The following is a 26,081-nucleotide window of genomic DNA, read 5'->3' on the forward strand; positions in this document are numbered from 1 at the left end:
AATATTAAGCATCTGAATTCACAACTGAATATGTGGTAACTTGAATTTTTTCCCATATACTAATTTCCAATACACATCAATTAAAAAATGCCATTAGTTTTACCCTTGTCCCATGTACAATATTGTGCCCCCAATTTTTTTTCTAGAAATCAGTCCTTTCTTTAAGAAAAGGAAAAATTAAAAATATATGGAATAAGTGTAACATATTTTTATTAACATGTTTTTATATGTGAGATACATAAAGCCTTTGCTCCTAGACCTCAGGAGTTTGCCCATTAAATATACATATCTGGCTATCTCTGTTATGAGCCCTAAATTACTGAGTTTATGCTCTCTCTGCAGGTCCAGTCCAGGTGCAGCAGCAAGGAGAACATTCTCAGAGCCAGTGAGTATATCATTATTTCAGATGGACTACTGGATTAGAACTTGTGGTTCAACAAGAAGGAAAGCTAAAAATGACATTTTGGTGAAAGAATAAAGAAGAGCACTGGGGAAAGTTTATGTCAAGAATATGAATTTTAGAGCTTTTGCCTTCTAAAAATAACAGTATCAATATATTAATGAATATTTCCCTTATCACAATTGTTTTTGCAAGTCCTGACATCAGAACTTTGACAGGACTACTGGTTAGGGTAGTAATGAGCTCCTCTGTGACTCCAAGATGAGAACCCTCTTTAATTGCCCCACTGCCAAAAAGTTATTTGAAAACAGACTAACTGAAAATAATGTAATATAAATCCACTAAATGAATCTAAAAAAGAAAAAAAGGACCCCTAAGCAGGTACATCATAATCATTTCATTAATATGAATTCCTAAAAGATGTTATCTTCACAGGCAGCATATTTCAGAACATAGTGCCCTAAACCAAAGATGAAGAAACCTTATTTTTCTGTTTTATCACCAATAACATTTGCATGGAAGTCATTTGACTTTGCGTATTATTCATTTTCTGACTTTGTGTATTATTCATTTTCCTATCTTATAAAAAGGAAATATAAATAGCTTTTCCTTACCTGTATCCTTGAAATGATGTGACATCAAAGGTTGTGCCTTGAAAGCTTTGGGATTCTAAGAGAAAAGTGCTGTATACATGCTAATTTTGTAGATATTGTTCTCTGTCACTTAATATTAATGGTATCACCCTATCTTCTTCCTGATCATTATCAAGAGAAGAAGTGCAGGAGGACAATACTGAAATGGGTCCTTACTTATACCACTGGGAGTTTTAGTAAATGGAATGATTTCTATTTACAGTAGAATGTCTGTATTATTTAACAATTTAAAAAGTACCTGGAGAACTTCAAATAGGTAAAATTTTGTTTCATTTATTTTTTTTAATGTAAGATTTTCCCATTTCTGTGTTGTAAATCTGCTACCTTAGCTTGAAGACCTTGAGTTATTAGCCAAGCACACTTCAGTTGTTTGTCCAGGACCTTCATATTAGAGTTATATAAAAATAAATGCAAACAGGCATGTTTAACTTGTATACTTTTGTGAGTTTTCATAACATCTGACAGGCATGTGAATCTGAGGGAGGTGCTTCAATAATAGGAGATGTAAAGTCCTATAATCCCTTAAGACCTAAGGTTGAGAAAACTAAGAGTCAAGGAAGTGATGATTGAATATTTACTAAAATAAAACAACAGAAATAAATGAAATTTTAAAATGACATTTTTGATGATTTCCATTTATTGTTGATCCTGAGATGATGATGGATCACTGATAGTGATTGTGGTGATTAGGAATTAAAAAAATTTCTTACTGAGAACAGATTTCTTTGAAACCTTTTTCACCTCTATCATGGATCTTTGTGCTGTTAGAACTGCTTTCATTTCACTTATGCTCTAACTGGCTTGTTGGTTGTTAATCACTTTGGATGGACCTTATGATGGTCCAGGTTTTTCTGTTCACCTTTTCTTAGGATAAAATAATCATGTAGATGGTCCATATAGCCATTTAGATCCATGTAGAGAGCCCATCCAACATTGTAGCCTCTTAGTTCTGTGAGTTCTATAAGTTTAAGGTCGTTCCTCTCAATACTGCTTTAGTAACTCATACTCATGCCCATAGCCACACCCAGGACTTTTCATGAGCTGTTCTACCTCTGAACTTCTTAATCTCATTGCTTATTTAGTCTATTTCTATCTTTTTTTTTTCCTTCCTTTGCCATGTAATACTATATTGCAGTCATAGAGACCCTATTAGCAGTTCTCCCATTCTCTCAGTGCTATGTCCTGCCTCTATTCCTTGGGACCCTTTCCCTCAGAGCATAAAATATCCATTCCCCTTATTTTCCTAGAAAACTCTTACTTATCCTTCCATACTCAGTTCAAGTGTGATCTCCTCTGTGATGGCTTCTCTGAGTTCCCCCAAGGCAAGGTGACTAATCCTTCTTGTATACCCCATACAGTTTCTTCTACTTTAATCATTTTTTCATTTACTTACTGAATTAACTATCCTCAAGGAAAACATTTCCAAAATGTAGCTAATAAAAAGAAAACTATGATCAACTGCTTTTTTAGCACATATAAAAATGTATCAAAGCAAAAATCAGCAGATACTAGAGAAAGGAAAAAAGTTAGAACTTAATAGAGCTTGTTCAGAATTGTCCAAGGAAGAGTTAACTTTGGTAACTTTGTTCAAGCAAGAGGTAACTTTCCTTTAGCACCTCAAAACTATTGAATTGGCCAAAAAGTTCCTTCGGTTTTAAAGTAAAAATAAGAGACACATTTTTCATTTTCACCAAGAACTTTATTGAACAATGTATTCACCGTTTTGTTCCACTACCTTCTGCCATTTTTCAGGCAACTTCATAATTCCGTCTTCCCAAAACTTTTTATCTTTTTGAGCAAAGAACTGTTCCAGGTGCCTTTTACAATCTTCTAGGGAATTGAAATTTTTTTCATTAAGAGAATTTTGTAAAGACCGAAATAAATGGAAATCTGAAGGTGCAATATCTGGTGAATATGGCAGATGAATCAGAACTTCCCAGCCAAGCTGTAACAGTTTTTGCCTGGTCATCAAAGAAACATGTGGTCCTGCATTACCCTGGTGGAAGATTATGCATTTTCTGTTGACTAATTCTGGACGCTTTTCGTCGAGTGCTGCTTTCAGTGGGTCTAATTGGGAGCAGTAATTGTTGGAATTAATCATTTGGTTTTCCGGAAGGAGCTCATAATAGAGGACTCCCTTCCAATTTCACCATATACACAACATCACCTTCTTTGGATGAAAACTGGTCTTTGGTGTGGTTGGTGGTGGTTCATTTTGCTTGCCCCATGATCTCTTCCATTACACATTATTGTACAATATCCACTTTTCATAGCCCGTCACAATTTGTTTTAAAAAACAGTCCATTTTTGTTATGTTTAAGTAGAGAATCGCATGCGGAAATATGGTCAAGAAGGTTTTTTTCACTGAACTTATGTGGAACCCAAACATCAAAGCGATTAACATAACCAAGCTTGTGCAAATGATTTTCAGTGCTTGATTTGGATATTTTGAGTATGTCGGCTATCTCCCACGTGGAGTATAACGATGATTGTTCTCAGTGAATGTCTCGATTTGATCGCTATCAACTTCAACTGGCCTACCCGACCGTGGAGCGTCGTCCAGTGAGAAATCTCCAGCACAAAACTTCGCAAACCACTTTTGACACATTCGATCTGTCACAGCACCTTCTCCATACACTGCACAAATCTTTTTTTGGGTTTCAGTTGCATTTTTACCTTTCTTGAAATAATAAAGCATGCCGAAAATGTTGCTTTTTTTCTTCCATCTTCAATATTAAAATGGCTACACAAAAATTCACCAATTTTGATACGGTATTTTTTTAATGCACACTGATATTGTAGCTGTCACAATACAATCTAACAAAATTGCTTCGAATGAAGTTAAAGACAAGTAAGCACTACTAGAGCCCTCTTACAGAAAAAAACCAAATGAACTTTTTGACCAATATTAAAACAACCTGTTGATAAAAGGCTGAGTTTATTCTTACTCTGGTGAGAGAGAGTGCCACTTCAACAAAGTCTTAGTCTCAGAGTCTCAGAAAGGGAACGGCAAAGTCAGGATATTTATGAGGTTTTGAAATTTGATTTAAAGCAGTTCTTTTAACGTGGGCTTGATTAGAATTAAATAAGGATCATGATATAATCATTTAGAAATCACGGGCATGGCAAGGCAAGGACTTCTGAGTCTTGGTGTATAAACTGTTTGTTGGTGCTTTCTGTTTAAGAAGCTTCTGGAATGAGCAATAAAGTTATTTATAACTTTTATCTTCCAAGGAAGAATCTTCTGGAATAGTAAAGTTATGCTGATAAAGACAATGGAATAGTAAAGTTATGCTAATGAAGACAGTAAGCTGTGCACTTACAGATGGTTTCAGGTATCAGAATTCCCCTTGTGATCAGCCTAAGCTGAAAGATAGACCATTAACATCTAAGGATGTGATCAATCAATCAATCTAGACCTTCACCCTTACTTAAGGAATCACAGTATTACATCAACTATCTAGGAAAGTTTTTTCAACCTTCATAAGTGTCAGTTTGCCTGCATTTGTTGTTGTTGGATGGTCATTTATTGAACTATTGAATGAGACAGCAGCTATATAGCAACATTTAGAACTGTGGAGGTCTCACATCTGAACCCTGCTACACAAATGTGAGAAGGATTATGATCAGAGTTTGTAGTCCTTTTTTCAGCCAGGAGCCAAAAGTGTCCAAAATTAAGCCAAGAACAACTATATGTCAACAAACTGGACAACATAGAAGAAATGGAAGAACTCTTAGAAACATATAATCTATCAAGACTGAATCAGGAAGAAATAGAAGATCTGAAGAGACCAAATACTAGTAAGGAGATTGAATCAATAATCAAAAATCTCCCAACAACAAAAAAAAAGCCAAGAACAGATGGCATCACTGGTTAATTTTACCAAATATTTAAAGAAGAATTAACACTGATCTTTCTCAAACTCTTCCCAAAAATTGAAGAGAAGGAAACACTCCCAAACTCATAAGACCAGCATTACCCTGATATCAAAGCCAGAAAAAGATACCACAAGAAAAGAAAACTACAGGCCAATATCCCTAATGAATATAGATACAAAAATTCTCAATAAAATACTAGCAAACTGAATTTATCAGTACATTAAAAAGATCATTCCCTGTGATCAAGTAAGATTTACCCCTGGGATACAAGGACAGCTCAATATATGCAAATAAATAAATGGGATGCATCACATTAATAGAGTGAAAGAAAAAAATCATATGATCATCTCAGTAGACACAGAAAAAGCATTTGACAAAACTCAACATTTGTTCATGATAAAAAAAAAACTCTTAACAAATTTATAGGTATAGAAGGAACGTACCTCAGCATAATAAAGGCCGTATATGGTAAGCTCACAGCTAACATCATATTCAATGGTGAAAAGTTGAAAGCTTTTCCTCTAAGATCAGGTATAAGATAAGGGTGCTCACTTTCGTCATCCCTACTTAACATATTACTAGAAGTTCTAGACAGAGCAATCAAGCAAGAAAAAGAAATTAAAAGCATCAGAATTGGAAAAGAAGAAACAAAGTAGTCTGTATTTGCAGATGACATGATTATATAGAGAGAAAATCCTAAAGACTCCACCAAAAAACAGAACTGATCAATGAATTCAGTAAAGTTGCAGAATACAAAATTGACACACAAAAATTCAGTAGCTTATCTGAACTAACAATTATCTGAAAAAGAAATAAAGAAAATGATCCCATTTATAGTAGCTTCAAAAAGAATAAAATACTTAAGAATAACTTTAACCAAGGAGGTGAAAGATCTCTACACTGAAAACTACAAGACATTGATGAAAGAAGTCAAAGAAGACACACATAAATGGACAAGTATCCTTTGTTCATAGATTGGAAAAATTAATATTGTTAAAAATGTTCATACTACCCAAAGCCATCTGTAGACAGTAGACTATTCCTATCAAGGTTCCAATGGTGGGCTTCCCTGGTGGTGTAGTGGTTGAGAATCCACCTGCCAGTGCAGGGGACACGGGTTCAAGCCCTGGTCCAGGAAGATTCCACATGCTGTGGAACAACTAAGTAACTAAGCCCGTGCACCATAACTACTGAGCCTGCATTCTAGAGCCTGTGAGCCACAACTACTGAGCACGCATGCCGCAACTACTAAAGCCCATGTGCCTAGAGTCCATGCTCCACAACAAGAGAAGCCACCGCAATGAGAAGCCCGCGCACTGCAGCCAAGAGTAGCCCCTGCTCGCCGCAACTAGAGAAAGCCCGCGTGAGGCAACAAAGACTCAGTGTAGCCAAAAGTAAAATAAATAAATAAATAAATTTATGTTAAAAAAAAACATTCCAATGGCATTTTTTGCAGAAGTGGAAAACAAAAATCCTAAAATTTGTATGGAATCATGAAAGACCCAGAATAGCCAAAGCTATCCTGAGAAACGAGAACAAAATGGGAGCCATCACACTTCCTGATTTTAAGCTATATTATAAAACTATAATAATCAAATAGTATGGTTCTGGCATAAAAATAGACACATAGACCAATGGAACAGAATCAAGAGCCCAGAAATAAATCCATGCATATACAGCCAACTGATATTTGACAAGGAAGCAAAGGATATTCAATGGAGAAAAGACTATTCCATAAATGGTGCTGGGGAAATTGGATATTCACATTTAAAAGAAGGAAACTAAGGACTTCTCTGGTGGCACAGTGTTTAAGACTCTGAGCTCCCAATGCAGGGTGTCCAGGTTTGATCCCTGGTCAGGGAACTAGATCCCACATGCGTGCTGCACCTAAGAGTTCGCATGCCACAACTAAGGAGGCTGCCTGCTGTAACTAAGGAGTCCACATGCCGCAACTAAGGAACCAGCAAGCTGCAACTAAGGAGACCTCAAGCTGCAGCTAAGGAACCCACCTGCCACAACTAAGGAATCAATGAGCTGCAACTAAGGAGACTGCCTGCCACAACTAAGACCCAGCACAACCAAATAAATAACTATTTAAAATAAAATAAAAGAAGGAAAGTAGACACCTGTCTTACACCACTTACAAAAATTAACTGGAAATGACTTAAAAGACTTAAATGTAAGACCAGAAACCATAAAACTCCTAGAAGAAAACACAGGAAAAAAGTTCCTTTACATCAGTTGTCCCCAACCCCTGGGCCATAGCCCGATGCCAATCTGCAGCCTGTTAGGACCTGGGCCGCACAGCAGGACATGAGCAGCGGATGAGTGAGCGAAGCTTCTTCTGCCGCTCCCCACCACTCACATTACCACCTGAACCATGCTTCCCATCACTTGCATTACCGCCTGAACCATCCTCCCCCGCCACCCCAGTCCATGGAAATATTGTCTTCAACAAAACCAGTCCCTGGTGCCAAAAAGATTGGGGACTGCTGCTTTACATGGATTTTGTCGATGATATTTTGGATATTACACCTACGGGACAGGCAACAAAATAAAAAGTAAGCAAGTGGGACTACATCAAACTAAAAGCTTCTGCATAGCAAAAGAAACTATTAACAAAATGAAAAGACAACCTATAGAATGGGAAAAAAATATTTGCAAACTGAATACCTGATAAGGGTATATTAAAAGTATATAAAAAGCTCATACAACTCAATAGCAAAAATAAATAAATTAAAAATCCAGTATAAAAAGACCTGAATAGATATTTTTCCAAAGAAGATATACGAATGACCAACAGGTACATGAAAAAGGCACTCAACATCACTAATCATAAGGGAAATACAAATCAAAATCATAATAAGATCACCTCATGCCTGTCAAAATGGCTTTCATCAAAAAGACAAGGGATAACAAATAGTGGCAAGGATGGGAAGAAAAGGGAACCCTCATTCATTGTTGGTGGGACTGCAATTTGATGCAGGCAACAGGGAAAACAATATGGAGATTTCTGAAAAAATTAAAAATAGAACTTCCATACTACTCAGCAATGCTACTTCTGTGAATATATCCAAAGGAAACAAAAACACTATGTTGAAAAGATATCTACATCCCTTATTCATAGCAGCATTATTTACAATAGCTGAGACATGGAAAGAACTTATGTCCGCCAATGGATGAATGGATAAAGTAGTTGTGTCATGTATACACACACACATAGACACACACACACACACACACACACACACACTGGAATATTATTCAGCCTTAAAAAGGAAAGAATTCTTGCTATTTGCAACAACAAGGATGGACCTTGAGGGCATTATGTTAAGTGAAATAAATCAAAGAAAGATAAACCCTATATGATCTCACTTATCATAACAATCAAAAAAAACTCCTAGAAAAGGAGATCAGATTTGTGGTTACCAGAAGCAGGGAGTGTGTGTTAGGAGAACTGGATGAAGGTGGTCAAAAGGTACAAACTCCCAGATATAAGGCACACAAGTACTGAGGATATAATATACAACACGGTGACTATAGTTAACATTATTGTATGGTATATTTGATAGTTGTTAGAGTATAGGTCCCTAGAGTTCTCATCACAAGAAAAAAATTTCTTTTTCTTTTGTATCTATATGAGGTGATGGATGTTAAATAAACTTACTCTATTAACCATTTCACAATATATGAAAGTCAAATTATTCTGTACACCGTAAACTTAACAATGCTGCATGTCAGTTATATCTCAGTAAAACTGGGGAGAGAAACAAAAACAAAATTAAGCCAATCTGAGGAGTTTTTAGAAGAAGATATAGGGTTATTAGCCAAACTACCCAATTTTCTGACTTCTTTGTTTGCTTACTGGACCCTTTTAGTAATATAAATGATTCCAGAGGAGTATACAGGCATGTAAGAACAACATTCTTATCTAAAAGCAGCACATGTTTTTCCTTCAAAGGCCAATATTATATCTAAAGCAGCTGAGCCACTGCCACTGTAATTTCATGAAACTTTCAAGTGAGGAGTTCTTTAGTCTTGGTGGCATTATCTAACTCACCTACTAGTGTCTGAATCAGAGCATGTAGCACACTCCCTACTTTCTGCGCCTCTTGTAAAGCTTGAAGTAAAGAGGCTTGAGAAAGGAAGAAAGAAATCCAGAATTTCTCTGGAGTGATCATGATATTTATTCTTAAATCAAGGTCCACTTTTCCTACTTTTTAAAAAATTATCTAACAATCTTTTTTTTCTTCAAAAAGAAACTGATGGCTTAAAAATGGATCTTGGATGATGCTAGGGACTCTACTGAAGGCAGGCGTCAGTTTACAAAGATAGTAAGATCCTATCCAGTCTGTAGGCTTTGTACCACAAATCCAATACCAGTAATTGGGGAACACCCAATGACCTATTTGGGATCAAAATACCCATAAGTGGTTATCAAATATGTTATAACATTTGGAGCCACTCATCAAAAATAATTCTGCACCATACAATAAAATTTAAAGTGTTGAGTCCATTTAGAGGATCTGAAACAAAAGAAAAATAGTAACTTGTAAGGTGTATAAAAGTGAGACAGCCTCCAAATAATATATTGTTGTTTCTTAGTTCCCTTACAAGTTCTATTTCTTTTAAAGTTTGCTTCCCACCCAAAAAAATTAGAGAATTATTTTGGTGGAGTCAAGAACCTTGTCTTCTAGGTATGACCTAAGAAAGGGTTTTAGATTTCCATCTCTTTGGCCTGTTACATAGTTTGTCATTGGAAAAGTCACCTAATAGTTGAGTATAGTTCCCCAGGAAACCAACAGATTCAATTTGAGGAAGTGGAACCAAAGGAATCTGGTTGGCTACCAAAAATAATAATAATAATGTAGTGCAAAACCAGTTTGGTTGTATACTTTAGCTAGTTCACAAGTAAATAACAGCCAAGTATTAGATACATACCAATGAATGATTAAGGATGCAAACGAAGTGCAATATTAAGAATAGGGCAATATAGATAACAGTTAAAGAAACATTAAACCAGGGGAAGAAAGGGAAGAAAATAACAATGAAAATAAAGAACAATAGAATGCAGATAAAACTGTGGCAGTCCACCTTCTTATTCTATGGATCTTGGGTAGAAGCTCCCTACACTCATATGGTCAAAGGTCTTGGATGGAGGATGTCTCTTTCAGAGAATTGTCTGTTTCTAGAGGATTTCTAAAAACTCCTCGGCTTAAAATCTACAAATTCAGGAATGGATTATGCCTCTTTGGGAGACATGAATCCAAGGATCAAACCTTTAGAGTTGTATAGCTGTGCTGATTACTAACAGTACTTGATAAGGTCCAACGGGGTTCCAGAGCTGTCTTTCTCTGATGTCTCTTCCAAAAGACCACTTCTCTGGGTTTTAGGTCATACAAGCTTATTTAAAAGGGTGTTGATGAAAGGCTGCTTGTACCTGTTTATAAGACTTGGTGTATGGCATGAATAATTCCTTGCAATATTTAGCCATATCTGCTTGCAATAGTGTGGAATTTAAGGAGATATTCCTAGATGTATGTGGGAGAGTTGATGAACCACAGAAAGATTTGATCTCGTTGCCATTAAAGACAATGCCTTAGGTCATGGAAGTTCAAGAGTTTCTATGTTTGTTCTCTCTACCTTTCCTGAAGATTGGGGGTGAAATTAGTAAGTGGCATATCTTTCCAAAACTCTTTAGTAATAGGCCCAGGAAAATGGATGCCTCCATCACTAGAGAGAAAGGTCAGAATTCCCTGGATTGGGAACATGAGATCAAGAAAATTTTCCTACTATTAGAGTTATAGCTCTTTATCAAGGGAAGGCTTCAAACCATCCTAAGAATAAGTAAACAATCACCATGAACATATTCAAAACCCAGAGAGTAGTTTCATGAAACACATTTGGAGGTGTTTAAACCTCAGGAGGGGGCCCTGAGTTTTGGACTCTTATCCATGTCCCACCTTTATATTCTTACCAGGATTATAGTGGTGACAGATGAGATAGAGTAAAGCTTTCCCATCAGTATTAATTATGTACAGTGGCAAATTTCTTCTTTAACTTGTGGGTAATTTCATGTAAAATTTTTATAAGATTCTGTTTGAAGTCCTTCAGTGCTGCTAAATAGCTAATAGTGCAATTTACACCCAGCTTTCTCGTGGTACCTCTTTTCTGACTGGAGCTGATTGCTAGCATTCTATAATAGGGGCTTTGAACTCAATTCGCTTTTGAAGCAAACACTTGGTCCCTTGGGGTATTATAAGGGCTATAATTTTAGTGAAGGCTGTCTGTCTGGCATGATGATTAGTCAAGACATTTCCTCTAGCTTCCATATTATCTCCTTTTGTTTGAGCTCCTATTTTTATAATAGCCACTTCCTCAGGAAGCATTAGAGCACTTAAAATTTCTATAAATTGCTAACTTTTTTTTTTTTTTAATTTATTTGGCTGCGCTGGGTCTTAGTTGCCACATGCGGGATCTTCATTGCAGCATGTGGGATCTTTAGTTACAGCATGCGGGATCTAGTTCCCCGACCAGGGAACGAACCTGGGCCCGCAGCATTGGGAGTGTGGAGTCTTAACCATTGGACCACCACAGAAGTTCCTAAATTGCTAACCATTCTTAACTGAGATTTCTTCTGAGGTCAAGACCCTTCCTTGTTTCCAAAGCATTTCAAAATCATGGAATAACCCAAAAGCAAATCTACAGTCAATGCATATATTAACCCTAATATCTGTAGCTAACTAAAACTTCTGGTGTGCTCACAGAGTTCTGCCATCTGGGAAGATTTGCCTCTGACAAAGGATCATATCCTAGGGATGAAATTTTATAAAAATTAGGTAGGAAGTTAGTAAAGAGCTAATTTTAACTCACAAAAGGCCTGTTCATGTTTGGTGCCTAGGGAAGAGGTTCACTTTCAAAGGACTTGGTTAAGTCTTTTATTGGCATGGCAATTGCAGAAAAGTTGGGAACGCATGGCCCACGACAGTCAGTGAGACTCAAGAATCCTTTTTATTATCTCTTAGTTAAAGTCCATATTCTGTCAGGAGTAAGAGATTTACTTCCTTGAGAGAAATCATGTTCTAGGTAATGAACTTTACTTAGACAAGGTTGTAACTTCTCTTTGGAAACTTTATCCTCTTTGTGAGTTAAAAAAGTAAGTGGATAGATGGAATCAATCTTAGAGCTCACTCCATCTTTAGAACACAACATTACCCACATGTTGAATTAGAGTAGGATCACAGGGAAATATAAAGTCTTAAGGTCCTGGTTGAGGACTTGTGAAAAGTAGGAGAGTGTTTCAGTAAATCTTTGCAACATAACAGTCAAAGTATATTTTGTATTTTCTCAGGAGAAGGCAAACAAATATTGACTATTTTGACCTAAAGAGTCATTAAAGAAAGCAGAACATAAATCTCCACAGTCAAATATGCAGCCTCAGGAGGTACTGAAGATAAAATACGTTTGGGGATTGGTACTACATGGAAGTGGGAAATGACTATTCTATTATGGGCCTGTTGTGCTGAACAAATCCCTATCCCTACCCATGCAGCATTTTGACTGAGGGATAGAAGTGTTACAAAAACTAGTACAACATATGTTGCATCTTTTCTCTATTTACTTTTACCTGTTAGTTTTAGTGCTTCTTTAGCTTCTGGTTCAAGAGAGCATTTTACACTTTGGGGTATAGGTTTCAACGGCTTGATTTGGGTACTAATAGGTTCAGCCCCTGTAATCCTCCCTATATTCATAGAATTTTTGCTCACAGAATGAAAAAGTCTGGCATCTCCTTCAGATCTTCAATTTAGGGTTGATTTAAACACAAAGATACTAGTAAATCAATTTCCAAATTAGCTATATTCTCTTTGCAAATAAGGGAGTCCTCAGAGATTTCAAGAAAGAAACCATCAGGAAAATATTTAACAATTCCATTATAGTACACCCTGCCTAGCAAGTTAGCAGGTATGATATCACAGAAGAAGGAAGAATGTTATTTTGTTAAATGTCCAAGGATAACAGTTATGAATGACATGGAACCAACAAAAGGATTATTAGAGATACCCACTGAGTAGGTTTTTTTACCCCATGGGGGAGATTGTGTAACAGTGGTCGAGTTTAAGATTGATAGTGTTTGCCTCTATATCAATAAAAAAAAAAAAAACTTTTTTTTGGCAAGGTTCTCCTTTAATATTTAGAGAAATTTCTCCCTGGGAATTTAAGGGTAAAACAAAAAATACCCCTCATTAATTTATTTTTTTTCCCCTTTAGCTAAAGGGGAAAGTCAGAGCCCAGTCTACTTTCTCAGGAAGGACTTCTGGAATCGCCTCCAAAAGACTATGACCAACTTCTCTAGCTTTTCTAAACCCCTCTGGTTTCCTGTGCAGTTTAGGTTCTTCTGAGTTACCCTCAGGTTCTTCAATTCTGCTTTCTCATGGAATTTTTTGTGTCTCAAGCTTCCACAAACATAAGAACTAATTGTTATAGAACTGGAAGCCCTGGGTATGTTCTTAAAATTATTCCAAATTTCTCTGCAAATTTCACTCTGCCCTTTCTAGGCTTTGGAAAGTCATTGATGACTCTCAGCTCAGAGGAAGAACGGAGCTTAAAATCAACCATAAGGGGATTTTTTTCTGTTCTGAAGGAAGTTAAACTTTAAGAGGTAACTGAGCTTTGGAAGTTTCTGGCCAGCCACAAGGAAAGGGGAGTGGAACAGAGGGAGAGACGGATGGAGGGAAATGGAGGAGTATAGGATGGGGAAAGAGAAATAAGATAAAATCCACTAGGTTCAAGGTATGATTTTGGAGGATCTAAACAAACATTATTTTAAGTTTTTCACATTTTTATTTTGCCTTGACCAAGGAATTTCTTTAAGTAATTTTGGAATCTGAATTTCTTTTGGTTATTTCCTCACACCAATCAAAAATATCCAGCCCATTAGATGTTTGGAATTTTGTTCCTTTTTTGTCCTACAGCACCTCTCAAACAATTTTGTTTATAACAGAAGTTCCCCAAAGTGACCACTATAATTCTAAATTATCCTTGGTGAAATTAAAGATAAATACATAGATTTGGGGTATAACATAAATGCATGTAAAAAGTAGGATTCTGGCCTGGATAGAGGCATAGATTTAAGTTTAGACTAACGCAAACGAGAACCTGTGAATAGTCCATCCAAGGTGTTGCTTGGACACCTCATACATCAGACTCCCCAACCTAATGAGTGGACTGTCCAACTACAAACTGACGTATTTGTAGTTCCAGAGCATCAAAAGCTTTGAAGGGAGCTCTCTTCCACAGTCAGACTCTCACTAACAAAATAAGAACAAGGGAAGTTCTCAGAGGTTGATGGGTAACCCAGGGCAAAGCTTAATGAAAGGACACCACTTTGAGAAGAAACCTGAACCTCTCAATTCCCAGAGCCAGTTTGCAAAATAGACTTATTGGGGCCTACGCCCATATTTTTCCGTATGAATTTTCCCCTTATAGAGGTATAACAGAAAATGACAAGGATAGACAGAGACAAACAGTAATGTTAGTAAGAAGATGGGTTCCTTATTCCTACAAGACAAAATAAATTTAGCTCTTGGGGAGCTCAAAGAAAATAAATGAGTGCTCAGTCTAATGTGAGACTTATCTCACTGTGGTGATTAGAGACACTCCCATTCCCCAAAGCAGGAGGGTCAAGGGGTCTCAGAGGAGCTTGCTGTTGTCAAATCAAGAATCTTGCGCTTTGGCGGGAAGGGGTCAGTCTTGACTGGGTCTCCTAATGGCCTCTAAGACTGTTGAATGTTGACTCCCCACAAATATGAGGTTAGTGTAGCCAGGGAGAATACCACCTTAACAGAGTATTAGTAGCATCTCAGTGTGCGCTCAACATTGAGGTATTTATGATATTTTGAAGCGAGGTTTAAGTTGAGTTTTTCCTTGTGACAGTTTGATTAGAATTGGGTAAAGATCATGATGTAACAGTTTAAGATGGGTGGATACAGCAAGACAAGGATTTTGTGTGTATGGTGTGTGGCTTTGTTTGGTTTTACTTTAATTTTGGCCTTTCTACTCTACAGAATAGATTTGCATGTAAGTAAAATTAATTACAACCTGAGCAAAGCTCAAGTTGAACAAAAGGGCCAATGCTAACTCCAGGAAATCCTGCAGGGATCCCCAAAAATAAAGACAACATGTTAAAGTTGTGACTTGAACATATGGATTTTTTTGGTGTATTCAGTCATTTAGCTACAGTCTTCACGTTGTCAGTCAGCATGAGTACCCAGGACACAGGTAAGGCTTATGTTAATAACAACCTAACCAAACTATATAGTGATAAGGAGTTATATTTTTCAGAGAAATGAGTCATTCCCAATCTGAAATGACTAAAATAGTTCATTTCACTTCATTCATACTCAAATTCCACTGGACTCAGAGATGAAGTGTCATCGTCAATTCCAAAAATGAAATCTTTAGGTAATGTTAGATGCTATCTAAACTAAATGTCATATGAGCACATGATCCATAATTTCTCTAGTTGGTAGGTTTCTCTGGTTTCTAGAACATCAAATGAATTACCATGGCTGCCAAAGTCCACATAAAACCAATCATCAGTGTCTTTCCTTTTAATTTTTTTTAATTGAGGTAAAATTCACATAATGTAAAATTATTAATCATTTAAAGTCAATAATTCGGTAGTATTTAGTAAATTTATAATGTCGTGCAACCACCACCTCTGTCTAGTTCCAAAATATTTTCATCACCCCAAAGGGAAACACCATACCCTTTAAGCAGTTACTCTCCATTCCCCAGCCCCTGACAACCACCAATCTGCTTTCTGCCTCTAAGGATTTGCCTATTCTGAATATTTCATATAAATGGAATCATACAATTTCAGATTAATGTAATATGAGACGATTTTTATCTAGCTTCTTTTACTTAGCTTAATGTTTTCAAGGTTCATCCATGTTGTAGCATGTGTTAGTATTTCATTCCTTGTTATGGCTGCATAATATTCCACTGTATATTTATACCATATTTTGTTTATGCATTGGTCAGTTTATGAACATTTGTGTTTCCACCTTTTGGCTATTGTGAATAGTGCTGATTTGAACATGCCTGTACCTACATTTGTTTGAGTACCTATTTTCAGTTCTTTGGGGTATATACCTAGGAGGTAGAATTGCTGGATCATATATTAATTCTATGTTTAACTTTCTGAGGAGCTGCCAAACTATTTTTCACAGTGGCTGAACCATTGTACATTCTCAACAGCAGTGTACAAGGATTCCAATTTCTCCACATCCTTGCTGAAACTTGTTTTTCATTTTTTGTTTTATGTTTTTTGTTTTTTTCATTATAACCATTCTAGTAGAAATGAAGTGGTATCTCATTTTGGTTTTCATTTGCATTTCCCTAATGAGAAATGATGTGGAGCATCTTTTCATGTACTTCTTGGCCATTTGTGTATCTTCTTTGGAGAACTATCTTTTGAAGTCTTTTGTCCAGTTTTTATTCAGGTGGCTTGTCTTTTTGTTGTTGATTGTAGGAATTCTTTATATATTCTGGGTACTAGACCTTATCAGATATATCATTTGCAAATACTTTCTCCCACTGTCTAGGTTATCTCTTCACTTTCTTGATAATGTTCTTTGATGCACAAAAGTTTTTAATTTTGATGAAGTTTTATATATATATGTTTTCTTTTGTTGTGTGTGCTTTTGATATCCTATCTAAGATTTCATTGCCAAGTCCAAAGTGATGAAACTTTACTCCTATGTTTTCTTCTAAGACTTGTATGGTTTTAGCTCTTATATATTTAGGTCATTGATCCATTTTGAGTTAATTTTTGTATATAGTGTGAGGTAGTGATCCAGTCATTCTTTTGCATATGGATATCCAGTTGTCCCAGTGCCATTTGTTAAAGAGACTATTCTTTCCCCCATTGAATGGTCTTGGCATCCTGGTCAAAAATCAACTTACTATAGGTGAATTGGTTTATTTCTGAACTCTCTATTCCATAATCTATATGTCTATCATTATGCCAATATTACATTGTTTTGATTACTGTAGATTTGTAGTAAGTTTTAAAATCGGGCAGTGAGAATCCTTCAGCCTTATTCTTATTTTTCAATATTGTTTTGTCTCTTTGGGGTCCCTTGCCATTTCATATGAATTTGAGGATTGGCTTTTCCATTTCTGGGGAAAAGAAAAAGGTCTTTGGGACTTTGATGGGTATTACAGTGAATCCATAGATTGCTTTGGGTACTATTACCATCTTAACAATATTAAATCTTTCAATCTGTCTTCCTTTGGATCTTAATGTGAGGCTCACTTTTACATCTCAGGCATTTGTACATTTCACAGTGAACTAGGTAGGCCATGACATGTAAGTATCTGATGGAGATTCCATTCCCAATCACAATGTGTATGTACACAATCTGTATACACAATATACACAATCTGTATATTTCACCTCTGGAGGAACTTTTATCACACAAATATCTCTTTCATTTTCTTGCCCCAAAGTGAAACCAGCATATCAATGCCAAATTTGGGATTAATATGATCTGCTGTGCCAGACTCCAGGCACCCCTCCCCACTTTTCCTCCCACCTGCTTTTCCAGGCAGGGCTTAGGGCCAGGCAGCCCAGGCCAATTGCTAGTTCTGCAGTAGGCCACCTCATGGCCAGCAGTGGAGACCAGGGCCATGTGCCCACAGCATGCCTCACTCCCTGGAAAGAGGTTGTGTACCACAGCAGTGCCCAGGGCCCCCACCCCCACCCCACCCCCAGCACACAAAGATTTGTGGATGAGGGCTTAAAATAGTCTTGGTGTTTAAACTGTCTTTGATACTGTCTATTTAAGAGCTAATGGGTCGGGATTTACCTGGCAGTGAAGTGGTTAAGAATCCGTCTGCCAATGCAGGAGACACGGGTTCGAGCCCTGGTCTGGGAAGATCCCACATGCCGCGTAGCAACTAAGCCCATGCGCCACAACTACTGAGCCTGTGCTCTAGAGCCCGCAAGCCACAACTACTGAGCCCGCATGCCACAACTACTGAAGCCCCTGTGCCTAGAGCCCATGCTCTGCAACAAGAGAAGCCACCGCAATGGGAAGCCTGGGCACCACAACAAAGAGTAGCCCCCCCTCACCACAACTAGTGAAAGCCCACATGCAGCAATGAAGACCCAACACAGCCATACATACATACATACATACATACATAAAAGAAGAAACACACACACACACACACACACACAAGAGCTAATAGCTCTTTCAGAAAATTCCTAGACTGAGTAATAAAGTTATTTGAAGTTTTATCTTCCTGGGCAAGAAGTTTCTGGATTAATAAAGTTATGATTATGAAAACAATAGTATAGTAAGGTCAGGTTTCAACTCTCATTCTAACATAGTAGTCAACGGTATTTATCTAGGCAGAAATATCCCTAGAGTGCAAAGTAATTTATCTGCACCTAATTTGGTGAAAAGGCATTCTTCTTCATTTAACTATGTGTAAAATTCTGTGCTAATTTCTGGAGAGTATTTGAACAAACTGTAAAAGAAGTAAAATAGAGGCTTTGGGATTTGGGTTAAACAACGACAGAACTGACTTTCTTCTTTTTTTTTTTTTTTAAACATCTTTATTGGAGTATAATTGCTTTACAATGGTGTGTTAGTTTCTCCTTTATAACAAAGTGAATCAGCTATACATATATATATATCCCCATATCTCCTCCCTCTTGCATCTCCCTCACACCCTCCCTATCCCACCCCTCTAGGTGGTCACAAAGCACTCAGCTGATCTCCCTGTGCTATGCAGCTGCTTCCCACTAGCTAGCTGTTTTACATTTGGTAGTATATATAAGGCTATCTATTTTACATTTGGTAGTATATGTAAGTCCATTGCCACTCTCTCACTTCATCCCAGCTTACCCTTCCCCCTCTCCACGTCCTCAAGTCCATTCTCTATGTCTGCATCTTTATTCCTGTCCTGTCCCTAGGTTCTTCATAACCTTTTTTTTTTTAGATTACATATATATGTGTTAGCATACAGTATTTATTTTTCTATTTCTGACTGACTTCACTCCATATGACAGTCTCTAGGTCCATCCACCTCACTACAAATAACTCAGTTTCATTTCTTTTTATGGCTGAGTAATATTCCATTGTATATATGTGCCACATCTTTTTTTTTTTTTTGCGGTACGTGGGCCTCTCACTGTTGTGGCCTCTCCCGCTGCGGAGCACAGGCTCCGGATGCGCAGGCTCAACGGCCATGGCTCACGGGCCCAGCCACTCCGCGGCATGTGGGATCCTCCCGGACCGGGGCACGAACCCGTGTCCTCTGCATTGGCAGGTGGACTCTCAACCACTGCGCCACCAGGGAAGCCCCACATCTTTTTTTTCTTTTTTTTTTAACATTTTTATTGGAGTATAATTGCTTTACAATGGTGTGTTAGTTTCTGCTTTATAACAAAGTGAATCAGTTATGCATATACATATATCCCCATATCTCTTCCCTCTTGTGTCTCCCTCCCTCCCACCCTCCCTATCCTACCCTTGTAGCTGGTCACAAAGCATCGAGCTGATCTTCCTGTGCTATGCAACTGCTTCCCACTAGCTATCTATTTTACATTTGGTAGTGTATATATGTCCATACATACACTACCACTCTCTCACTTTCTCCCAGCTTACCCTTCCCCCTCTCCATGTCCTCAAGTCCATTCTCTAGTAGGTCTGCATCTTTATTCCCATCTTGCCCCTAGGTTCTTCATGACCACTTTTTTTTTTTTTTAGATTCCATATATATGTGTTAGCATACAGTATTTGTTTTTCTGACTACTTCACTCTGTGTGAGAGACTCTACGTCCATCCACCTCACTACAAATAACTAAATTTCGTTTCTTTTTCTGGTTGAGTAATATTCCATTGTATATATGTGCCACATCTTCTTTATCCATTGAGCTGTCAATGGACACTAAGGTTGCTTCCATGTCCTGGCTATTGTAAATAGAGCTGCAATGAACTCTGTGGTACCTGACTCTATTTTAATTATGATTTTCTCAGGGTATATGCCCAGAAGTGGGATTGCTGGGTCATATGGTAGTTCTATTTTCAGTTTTTTAAGGAACTGCCGTACTGTTCTCCATAGTGGCTGTATCAATTTACATTCCCAGCAACAGTACAAGAGGATTCCCTTTTCTCCACACCCTCTCCAGCATTTATTGTTCGTAGATTTTTTGATGATGGCCATTCTGACTGGTGTGAGGTGATATTTCATTGTAGTTTTGATTTGCATTTCTCTAATGATCAGTGATGTTCAGCATCCTCTCATGTGTTTGTTGGCGATCTGTATATGTTCTTTGGAGAAATGTCCGTTCAGGTCTTCTGCCCGTTTTTGGATTGGGTTGTCTGTTTTTTTGATATTGAGCTGCATGAGCTGCTTCTAAATTTTGGAGATTAATCCTTTGTCAGTTGCTTCATTTACAAATATTTTCTCCCATTCTCAGGGTTGTCTTTTTGTCTTGTTTATGGTTTCTTTTGCTGTGCAAAAGCTTTTAAGCTTCATTAGGTCCAATTTGTTTATTTTTTATTTTATTTCCATTTCTCTAGGAGGTGGGTCAAAAAGGATCTTGCTGTGGTTTATGTCATAGAGTGTTCTGCCTGTGTTTTCCTCTAAGAGTTTTATAGTGTCTGGCCTTACATTTAGGTCTTTAATCCATTTTGAGTTTATTTTTGTGTATGGTGTTAGGGAGTGTTCTAACTTCATTCTTTTACATGTAGCTGTCCAGTTTTCCCAGCACCACTTACTGAAGAGGCTGTCTTTTCTTCATTGTATATTCTTACCTCCTTTATCAAAAATAAGGTGACCATATGTGCATGGGTTTATCTCTGGGCTTTCCATCCTGTTCCATTGATCTGTATTTCTGTTTTTGTGCCAGTACCATACTGTCTTGATTACTGTGGCTTTGTAGTATAGTGTGAAGTCAGGGAGCCTAATTCCTCCAGCTCTGTTTTTCTTTCTCGAGATTGCTTTGGCTATTTGGGGTCTTTTGTGTTTCTGTACAAATTGTGAAATTTTTTGTTCTAGTCTCTGAAAAATGCCATTGGTAGTTTGATACGAATTGCATTGAATCTGTAGATTACATTGGGTAGTATAGTCATTTTCACAGTGTTGTTTCTTCCAATCCAAGAACATGGTATATCTCTCCATCTGTTTGTATCATCTGTAATTTCTTTCATCAGTGTCTTATCGTTTTTTAGAGACAGGTCTTTTGTCTCCTTTGGTAGGTTTATTCCTAGGTATTTTTTTCTTTTTGTTGCAATGGTAAATGTGAGTGTTTCCTTAATTTCTCTTTCAGATTTTTCATCATTAGTGTATAGGAATGCAAGAGATTTCTGTGCATTAGTTTTGTATCCTGCTACTCTACCAAGTTCATTGATTAGCTCTGGTAGTTTTCTAGTAGCATTTTTAGGATTCTCTATGTATAGTATCATGTCATCTTCAAACAGTGACAGCTTTACTTCTTCTTTTCTGATTTGGAATCCTTTTATTTCTTTTTCTTCTCTGATTACTGCGGCTAAAACTTCCAAAACTATATTGAATAATATTGGTGATAGGGGACAACCTTGTCTTGTTCCTGGTCATAGAGGAAATGGTTTCAGTTTTTCACCATTGAGAACGATGTTGGCTGTGGGTTTGTCATACACGGCCTTTATTATGTTGAGGTAAGTTCCCTCTATGCCTACTTTCTGGGCGGTTTTTATCATAAATGGGAGTTGAATTTTGTTGAAAGATTTTTCTGTATCTGTTGAGATGATCATATGTGATCATATGGTTTTTCTCCTTCAATTTGTTAATACGGTGTATCAGATTGATTGATTTGTGTATATTGAAGAATGCCTGCGTTCCTGGGATAAATCCCACTTGATCATGCTATATGATCCTTTTAATGTGCTGTTGGATTCTGTTTGCTAGTATTTTGTTGAGGATTTTTGCATCTATGTTCATCAGTGATACTGGCCGGTAGTTTTCTTTTTTTGTGACATCTTTGCCTGGTTTTGGTATCAGGGTGATGGTGGCCTCATAGAATGAGTTTGGGAGTGTTCCTCCCTCTGCTATATTTTGGAAGAGTTTGAGAAGGATAGGTGTTAACTCTTCTCTAAATGTTTGATAGAATTCGCCTGTGAAGCTATCTGGTCCTGGGCTTTTGTTTGCTGGAAGATTTTTAATCACAGTCTCAATTTCAGTGCTTGTGATTGGTCTGTTTATATTTTCTATTTCTTCCTGTTTCAGTCTCAGAAGTTTGTGCTTTTCTAAGAATCTGTCCATTTCTTCCAGGTTGTCCATTTTATTGGCATATAGTTGCTTGTAGTAATCTTTCATGATCTTTTGTATTTCTACAGTGTCAGTCGTTACTTATCCTTTTTCATTTCTAATTCTATTGATTTGAGTCTTCTCCCTTTTTTTCTTGATGAGTCTGGCTAATACTTTTTCAATTTTGTTTATCTTCTCAAAGAACCAGCTTTTAGTTTTATTGATCTTTGCTCTCATTTCCTTCATTTCTTTTTCATTTATTTCTGATCTGATTTTTATGATTTCTTTCCTTCTGCTAACTTTGGGATTTTTTTGTTCTTTTTTCTCCAATTGCTTTAGGTGTAAGGTTAGGTTATTTATTTGAGAGGTTTGTTGTTTCTTGCAGTAGGATTGTATTGCTGTAAACTTCCCTCTTAGAACTGCTTTTGCTACATCCCATAGGTTTTGGGGTCATCATGTTTTCATTGTCATTTGTTTCTAGGTATTTTTTGTTTTCCTGTTTGATTTCTTCAGTGATCTCTTGGTTATTAAGTAGTGTATTGTTTAGCCTCCATGTGTTTGTATTTTTTACAGATTTTTTTCCTGTAATTGATATCTAGTCTCATAGCACTGTGGTCAGAAAAGATACTTGATACAATTTCAATTTTCTTAAATTTACCAAGGCTTGATTTGTGACCCAAGATATGATCTATCCTGGAGAATGTTCCATGAGCACTTGAGAAGATAGTGTATTCTGTTGTTTTTGGATCGGAATGTCCTATAAGTATCAATTAAGTTCATCTTGTTTAATGTATCATTTAAAGCTTGTGTTTCCTTATTTATTTTCATTTTGGATGGTCTGTCCAGTGGTGATAGTGGGGTGTTAAAGTCCCATACTATGATTGTGTTACTGTCGATTTCCCCTTTTATGGCTGTTGGCATTTGCCTTACGTATTGAGGTGCTCCTATGTTGGGTGCATATTTACAGTTGTTATATCTTCTTCTTGGATCGATCCCTTGATCATTATGTAGTGTTCTTCTTTGGCTCTTTTAACAGTCTTTATTTTGAAGTCTGTTAACTCTGATCTGAGAATTGCTACTCCAGCTTTCTTTTGATTTCCCTTTGCATGGAATATCTTTTTCCATACTCTCACTTTCAGTCTGTATGTGTCCCTCGGTCTGAAGTGGGTCTCTTGTAGACAGCATATATATGCCTCTTGTTTTTGTATCCATTCCGCCAGTCTGTGTCTTTTGGTGGGAGCGTTTAATCCATTTACATTTAGGGTAATTATCGATAATGTATGTTCCTATTACCATTTTCTTAATTGTTTTAGTTTTGTTACTGTAGGTCTTTTCCTTCTCTTGTGTTTCCTGCCTAGAGAAGTTCCTTTAGCATTTTTTGTAAAGCTGGTTTGGTGGTGCTGAATTCTCTTAGCTTTTGCGTGTCTGTAAAGGTTTTAATTTCTCCGTCAAATCTGAATGAGATCCTTCCTGGTAGAGTAATCTTGGTTGTAGGTTTATCCCTTTCATCACTTTAAATATGTCCTGCCACTCCCTTCTGGCTTGCACAGTTTCTGCAGAAAGATCACCTGTTAACCTTATGGGGATTCCCTTGTATGTTATTTGTTGTTTTTCCCTTGCTGCTTTTAATATTTTTCCTTTGTATTTAATTTTCCATAGTTTGATTAATATGTGTCTTGGCATGTTTCTCCTTGGATTTATCTTGTGTGGGACTTTCTGTGCTTCCTGGACTTGATTGACTATTTCCTTTACCATATTAGAGAAGTTTTCAACTATAATCTCTTCAAATATTTTCTCAGTCCCTTTCTTTTTCTCTTCTTCTTCTGGGACCCCTATAATTCAAATGTTGGTGCATTTAATATTGTCCCAGAGTTCTCTAAGACTGTCCTCAATTCTTTTCATTCTTTTTCATTATTCTGCACTGAAGTAGTTTTTTCCACTATTTTATCTTCCAGGTCACTTATCCGTTCGTCTGTCTCAGTTATTCTGCTACTGATTCCTTCTAGAGATTTTTTAATTTCAGTTATTTTGTTGTTCATCATTGTTTGTTTGTTCTTTAGTTCTTCTAGGTCCTTGTATTTTCTCCATTCGATTTCCAAGATTTTGGATCATCTTTACTATCATTACTCTGAATTTTTTTTCAGGTAGACTGCCTATTTCCTCTTCGTTTGTTTGGTCTGGTGGGTTTTTACCTTGCTCCTGTATCTGCTACGTTTCTCTGTCTTCTCATTTTGCTTGACTTACTGTGTTTGGGGTCTTCTTTTTGCAGGCAGGAGGTTCATAGTTCCCACTGTTTTTGGTGTCTGCCCCAGTAGCTAAGGTTGGTTCAGTGTGTTGTGTAGGCTTCCTGGTGGAGGGGACTAGTGCCTGTGTTCTGTTGGATGAGGCTGGATCTTGTCTTTCTGGTGGGCAGGACCACATCCGGTGGTGTGTTTTGGGGTGTCTGTGACCTTACTATGATCTTAGGCAGCCTCTCTGCTAATGGGTGGGGTTGTGTTCCTGTCTTGCTAGTTGTTTGGCATAGGGTGTCCAGCACTGTAGTTTGCTTGTTGTTGAGTGGAGCTGGGTCTTAGCATTGAGATGGAGATCTCTGGGAGAGCTTTCACCTTTTGATATTACATGGAGCTGGGAGGTCTCTGGTGGTTCAGTGTCCTGAACTCGGCTCTCCCACCTCAGAGGCACAGGCCTGACACCTGACCGGAGCCCCAAGACCCTGTCAGCCACACGGCTCAGAAGAAAAGGGAGAAAAAAAGAAAGAAAGAAAGCAAAAAGGAAAATAAAAAGAAATAAAGTTATTAAAATAAAAAAAATTTAAATTATTAAAAAAAAATTAGGTAATAAAAAAAAAGAAAGAAGAAAGCAACCAAACCAAAAAACAAATCCACCAATGATAACAAGTGCTAAAATTATATTAAAAAAATAAAATAATGGACAGACAGAACCCTAGGACAAATGGTAAAAGCAAAACTATACAGACAAAATCACACAAGGAAGCATACACATACACACTCACAAAAAGAGAAAAAGGAAAAATATATATATATATGTAAAAACAAAGAACAATCAAATCAATAAACAAATCTACCAACGATAATAAACTCTAAATACTAAACTAAGATAAAAATAAAACCAGAAACCAGTCAGTCACATTCAGCAAACCCCAAGTCTTCAGTTGCTCCCAAAGTCCACCACCTCAATTTTGGGATGATTTCTTGTCCATTCATGTTTTCCACAGATGCAGGGTACATCAACTTGACTGTGGAGATTTACTCCACTGCTCCTGAGGGCGCTGGGAGAGATTTCCCTTTCTCTTCTTTGTTCACACAGCTCCTGGGGTTCAGCTTTGGATTGGCCCTGCCTCTGCTTGTAGGTTGCCTGAGGGCATCTGTTCCTGGCCAGACAGGATGGGGTTGAAGGAGCAGCTGATTAGGGGTCTCTGGCTCGCTCAGGCTGGGGAGAGGGAGGGGTACGGAATGCAGGGCGAGCCTGCGACGGCAGAGGCCAGCATGAGGCGTGCCGTGTGTTCTCCCGGGGAAGTTGTCCCTGGATCACGGGACCCTGGCAGTGGCGGGCTGCACAGGCTCCCCGGAAGGGAGGTGTGGATAGTGACCTGTGCTTGCACACAGGCTTCTTGGTGGCTGCAGTAGCAACCCTAGCATCTCATGCCCAGTTTTTGGTGTCTGCGCTGATAGCCGCGGCTCGCTGCTGTCTCTGGAGCTCGTTTAGGCAGTGCTCTGAATCACCTCCCCTCGCACACCCCGAAACAATGGTCTTTTGCCTCTTAGGCAGATCCAGGCTTTCTCCTGGATTCCCTCCCGGCTAGCTGTGGCACAGTAGCCCGCTTT

General features: G+C 37.6%; 1 protein-coding gene across 16 annotated transcripts in view; it reads left to right on the plus strand.

Annotated features, from left to right (window-relative positions):
* GPHN (gephyrin) overlaps positions 1-26,081 on the plus strand; it is a 621,731-nt gene that overhangs the window by 446,744 nt on the left and 148,906 nt on the right. For all 16 annotated transcript variants that reach the window (XR_007475727.1, XM_049706378.1, XM_049706375.1 and 13 more), the window contains one exon: positions 343-385. Coding sequence is in view for 15 of the 16 variants with exons in the window: in XM_049706378.1 (XP_049562335.1) it covers positions 343-385 (43 nt within the window). In the remaining variant the exon portion in view is untranslated. The remainder of the gene's footprint in view (positions 1-342; positions 386-26,081) is intronic.

The sequence above is a fragment of the Orcinus orca genome, chromosome 2 (genome assembly GCF_937001465.1).
Source record: "Orcinus orca chromosome 2, mOrcOrc1.1, whole genome shotgun sequence".
Lineage (NCBI taxonomy): Eukaryota > Metazoa > Chordata > Mammalia > Artiodactyla > Delphinidae > Orcinus > Orcinus orca.